Below are 4,997 nucleotides of genomic sequence, written 5' to 3'. Positions count from 1 at the left end.
GCAAATCACCTTTTTCAGTCTGTGTTTGATTTGCGTGGAGTTAGAACACTTCCAAGGTGGGCATCATAAACTCCTCACACACATGGACCTCACTTAAACCTCAATCACTGCAACTTTATTTGCCCTCCCCTGCTTATTCTTGGCCTGATACCAGGAAACTATTTTTTTCTGACCACAGTTGGAGACAAAATGGCAGCTCTCCTACCAGGGTTTAACTGGAGAAATGCTGCATTCTAGTGGAGGCTAAGAGCCTAAGAAGAAAATTGCAAGTTCAATGAGATCGTCGTTGAATGATCAATGGTTTTTATTGAGTGGAAAGTCCTGCTTACATTATATGCCACATATGCAAGATAAATCATTTTACAAAACTAGTGTAAAAGTGTTTCGGCCGTGATAACAAAACAAAAATGATGCAAATGCTTTCCAGGAAGACTCGTAATTTTAAAATGACCAGAACTAAAGTACTTAAAGAGATGTTTCATATCACCTGGTGTCCAGGCAGCCATTGAAAAACCAAGCTAAAAAAGAAACAACATTCTACTGAAAAATAACACAAAAAAAACAGACATAACGTTCTATAACTGAAGTGTTTTACGTTGACTTCTTTAGTAATAGTTGGCCCTTCGGTTTGAGTAGCAGGGACTTTTGGTGCGCCTCCATTCGCTTTGCGTCTTCCTTTTTCTGTTGCCATGCCTCCATCCCCTTATCTACTTCTCCGCTGAGCATCACCACGCGTCTCTGAGAGAAACAGGGAGGACACAGACCGGTCAAAACAGGGGTCCTATGTGGTGCGGTAAAAAAAACAGCCGCCGTTGCAGTAATAACAATGTTGAACTAATTCTATAATGGCAAGGCCTTGGCTCTGCTTTATGTCCAGTGTGAAGCGGTTCAAACGAATCGGGGGGTTGGGGGGGGCATTATCACAAATAATAATGCTAATGCAATGAGACATAATCAAAACAACAATGTCGAAACAGACCAATGACAGCAAAGAAACGGAGAGGTACTCACTGCTAAAGCCTCTCTTTCTTGCTTTCTCCTCAGCTGACCCTTGAGGAGAGGGGCGGGTCTTCCATCTGTGAACCATAAACTCTGTTAAAAACCTGCCTGAGGTGTCGCCCAGCTAGCAGATGTCCTACCATGACACCTCGGTGAAAAGGATCTACGGGGTTTCGTAGAAGCACGGGGGAAGCTGCACTTTGGCGCCCTCTGGTGTATAAACGGTGCACAAGAGCAGACCAAAGCTGCGTTCCAGCACTTTTTCTTTTTACATGTAGTACTTACGGCGGCTAACCTTAGAGAGTATGTACTGTTTCACACAGTATAGACACACACGGACATACTGTCTTCTGCTGCGCAGAGGATTATGTGGCAGAATAGGCGAAAGGCTTGCTGGCTTGCATACTGTGAAATCCGACATGATTTAGTTCAACATCCTGGTATTTTGGGCATAATGCATTTTCCATTCTAGGACATACTAAATAGTATGGTAGTATGGGTATTGGAACGCAGGGAGAGTCTGAACATCCTACGGCAAGATGGTTTCACTCCCTACCTGGTTCGTATTCACTGTAAGTCACATTGGATGAAAGTGTTGGCAAGTCACAAAGACATTGTAACACTTGTTTGGCGTCCTGGCCTATTATAGACTACATTGACCCTCTGCATCAATCATCGTCCTCCTTATGTGAATTAAAGTACATCATAGTTACCTGCATACGACCAATCAGGCAGGTCTGTCAAAGGTCCATATTCTGTACCAGACGGAGCCAATCCATGTCTGTGAAGAACATAATTAGCGTAACATTAATTCCTTAATATTGGATCTAAAAAAACAGGATAGAAATAGTTTGCATGTCAAAACACAAATCTGCATTCATACATTAATCTGTATACAATTTATTCAACGTGATAATTCAATGCATGTATTAAATTACACAGTGCATTATGTGGACGTTTAACACAAGGATAGAAAAAAAACTGCTTTAAACCAAGTGATCAAAAACTCTCTATATACTAAAACTTACTCCGTTCTCCACTTCTTCCCCGCTTGGTTCGTAGATGTTGTACCGAAAGAACGCCTAGAACATCTCAAAACTGGAAATAAGATCGGTATATCAATCTTGATCAAACAGTGGTTTAAATTGATTGTGTTTATTATCATTTAACGTTAAGTATCGGACCAAAAGCGGATATAGGTAGAAGATGCATTTACCATGACCCCCTGCATGAACTATACAAGATTGTCACAATAACACACAGTTGTGTTCAGGAAATGAGTCATATAAATCCAAAATAAATTAAAAGTTTGAGAGGTAGTAGCATGTTAGCGTTTGCAAATGACAGAAGAAGGTTAGCAGCAGGGACAGCTTTAGCGTTACCGCAATGTTACTTATGTGACGAGTGAATGTGTGAATACAACTAAAGGCAGACAGTGGTAAAGTAAACAAATCAAACATTGAATGACATCGAATTATCTCTGTTTCGATCATTAATAACCGCAAAATCGGTCGGTAACCTCTCTTACCTGAGCAGCACAACGTCTTGATGGGGGCCGCCATCTTGTTTGCACTATTTCGACTATGCCACTAGATGGTGCCAACAACCTTGGTTTTTCTGAGTACAGATCACAACATTGTGTTATTATCCTTTAATTATATGCTTAATGCGAACCGTAAGTGTAGGGTGCGTTTATTACCCGGTTTGGGGAAAGGTATACTGAATAAACTAGGGAACCGTTTGTCTACGTTGTCTTTTTCGATTAATCAGGGGCATTGACTTTGGATAAGGAGCATTCAATTATATCTTACGGTTGTAGAATTATGGAAACGCTGACATTTATATTTTACTTTATTTGAAATTTGGAAGTTTTAAAGACAAAAGGCAGACAATGGAGACAATAATTAAATAAAGTATAGTCCTAAGAGTTTAACAATGTCTGAAACTATGTAAGCTTAATCATTACATGAATCCACTAATCATGTTTTTGTAATTTACAATAAATGCGAGTATTTTTTGTAGCATAGTAACCTGTTTCAGCATCAAAAGGCTGTTAACCTTGCATTTCACCCAGCATATAACATTGCATTTCGCCCAGAAAATGGATGTTCCCTTTAATTGTCTGACTCTTATTCCGTGGGGAAGATGTGTTTGTGCCTCTATGGTGTGTGTATATGTTCTTTCCTTGGATTATCGGTCAACTGTCAGGCCATGCTCTCTAAGCCTGTGGCTGCATATTTGATCACTCAGTGGTCAGGTACACTGTGACTTTTGTACTCTTCTTTTTAGGGCCTAATGGCATTCCTGTCTACTCTCTCGCACTCTTTCACTCTCCCTCTCCCTCCCCCCCCCCTCTCTTTCACTCACGCAGGCGTCTGCACACACACACACACACACACACACACACACACACACACACACACACACACACACACACACACACACACACACACACACACACACACACACACACACACACACAGGTTTAAAGTGTAATTAATGTTTTCATCTACGCCGTTAATATGTCAACGTGTTGGCAGGGACACTGTGGAAACTGTGTTAAAACCATTTATGTGGCTTTTAAAAGTATTGTTTTTGTACAGCAGTGCTAACACTAAGCCCTGAAGAATTCCTATGTTAGCTTTTCAGACAAGTCCTCACTCGCAGTCAACGGGACAAACGCGCGTGTTTGGAAGGCAGGGACTCCAGTGAACCGCAAGGGCAATGAAAGGCTTCGGAGCCAAAGGAGGGGGCTTCAGGGCAGACAAAACGAGAAGACTGCCGAACAAGCCGGGAAAACAAGTTGCACTTTATATTGACCCACTTGGTCTCCGTTAACTGCCACAAAACGGCAGGAAACACGACTAACAAATGCCGACCAGTCTTGAAATAGCAGCGGAATGTTTACTTAGTATCGTCCTTGGAGAACGCATACACGCCAAAAAAAAATCACCAGCCAGACCACTCACGGATCTCCTTCCGCACATTCCACAGGCTGGTGGTACAATAAAGTAGTTCGATTGTCTAAACAGAAGTTAAAAAAATAACTTTCCAAATTAAATGTGTAGAATTTGCACATTTGGTTGTTTTAATCTTCAAAGATTGTGTTTATTTGCCGTTTTAATTTGAAAAATTTAGCAGAAACCCAGCACTGTCTAAAACAACGCTGCTTAGGTTGAATTCAATGAAGGAAGTTTTCGTGACTTCAGCCTAACTTAATCTCTTTTATGTATAATTTGTATTTTTATTGAGGTTTCGCTGGGTTATGTTACATTAACAGATGAAGGTGGATATCCCATTCAGTTGCATACGCTAATCGTACCCGCGGCGAACGCATTGGTTTAGCAATGCCGCTCCGGAATAACACATTATATTTATTGTGTCTGGCTGTATCCCGTGCAAACGTCTCTGTGGAGCCGCCGTCCGCACTCGACTATGGCTTTTCGCCACAGGGTGGAGTGGGCATCCACCGGGAAAGTCGAGCTCGTGAATGACGAAATAAATGGCTGGTGGAAAGGTGTCCCGGCCCGGAGGAGGAGGGTGGGGGGGGGACCGAGCAACCGCTGACTGATAAAGGGAAAGAGGGGGGAGGTAAGTAATTTAGGGGGAAGAAAGAAACAAAGTCACTGAACGTGCAAGGCGCTCCTGGAAGGATTTTGTGTTTTTGAATGTAATCTCCTGCGACTCGTTTTTTCTTCGCCCCCGCACACTGGTGGATCAGATGTAACTCTTGTGCGGACTCCCTCTAACTCCACTATCAGACAAAAACAACTTTCCTGCTTATTTGTTCCGATTCAAGACGGGCTTCTTTTGAAAACGCCAGTGAAAGAAGCCGAAGGACGGATGTGTCCAGCGACGTATGTTATCACAACCTTCCGACGCGTTTGTACTTTTTTAATATCTCCTCCACAAACGAATAGCTAAATTCTTGGTGTTTTTTTTTAAAGCGTGGACACAAAGACATTTCTCTATTTAGTTCATTAGACTAAACGAGAAGT

At 42.0% G+C, this 4,997-nt stretch overlaps 2 protein-coding genes across 2 annotated transcripts in view; one reads left to right on the top strand and one right to left on the bottom strand.

Annotated features, from left to right (window-relative positions):
• Window positions 1-288: 288 nt before the first annotated feature.
• mrpl52 (mitochondrial ribosomal protein L52) lies at window positions 289-2,618 on the bottom strand. The gene is made up of 5 exons (XM_056575635.1): window positions 2,528-2,618; window positions 2,028-2,097; window positions 1,713-1,780; window positions 1,012-1,076; window positions 289-738 (listed from the first exon to the last, which is right to left on the bottom strand). Exons 1-5 carry the CDS (start codon window positions 2,559-2,561, stop codon window positions 592-594), a joined length of 384 nt encoding a protein of 127 aa, XP_056431610.1. The 5' UTR covers window positions 2,562-2,618; the 3' UTR covers window positions 289-591.
• A 1,973-nt stretch (window positions 2,619-4,591) lies between these two features.
• The window catches only part of ajuba (ajuba LIM protein), a 9,702-nt gene continuing 9,296 nt past the window's right edge, over window positions 4,592-4,997 (top strand). Inside the window, exon 1 of the mRNA XM_056575429.1 lies at window positions 4,592-4,997. This exon is cut by the window's right edge and continues 2,324 nt beyond it. The gene's annotated coding sequence lies outside the window, so the exon portion shown is untranslated.

The sequence above is a fragment of the Gadus chalcogrammus genome, chromosome 17 (assembly GCF_026213295.1).
Source record: "Gadus chalcogrammus isolate NIFS_2021 chromosome 17, NIFS_Gcha_1.0, whole genome shotgun sequence".
Lineage (NCBI taxonomy): Eukaryota > Metazoa > Chordata > Actinopteri > Gadiformes > Gadidae > Gadus > Gadus chalcogrammus.
The sequence above is the reverse complement of the archived record's forward strand: the minus strand, read 5'-3'. Positions and strand labels throughout refer to the sequence as shown.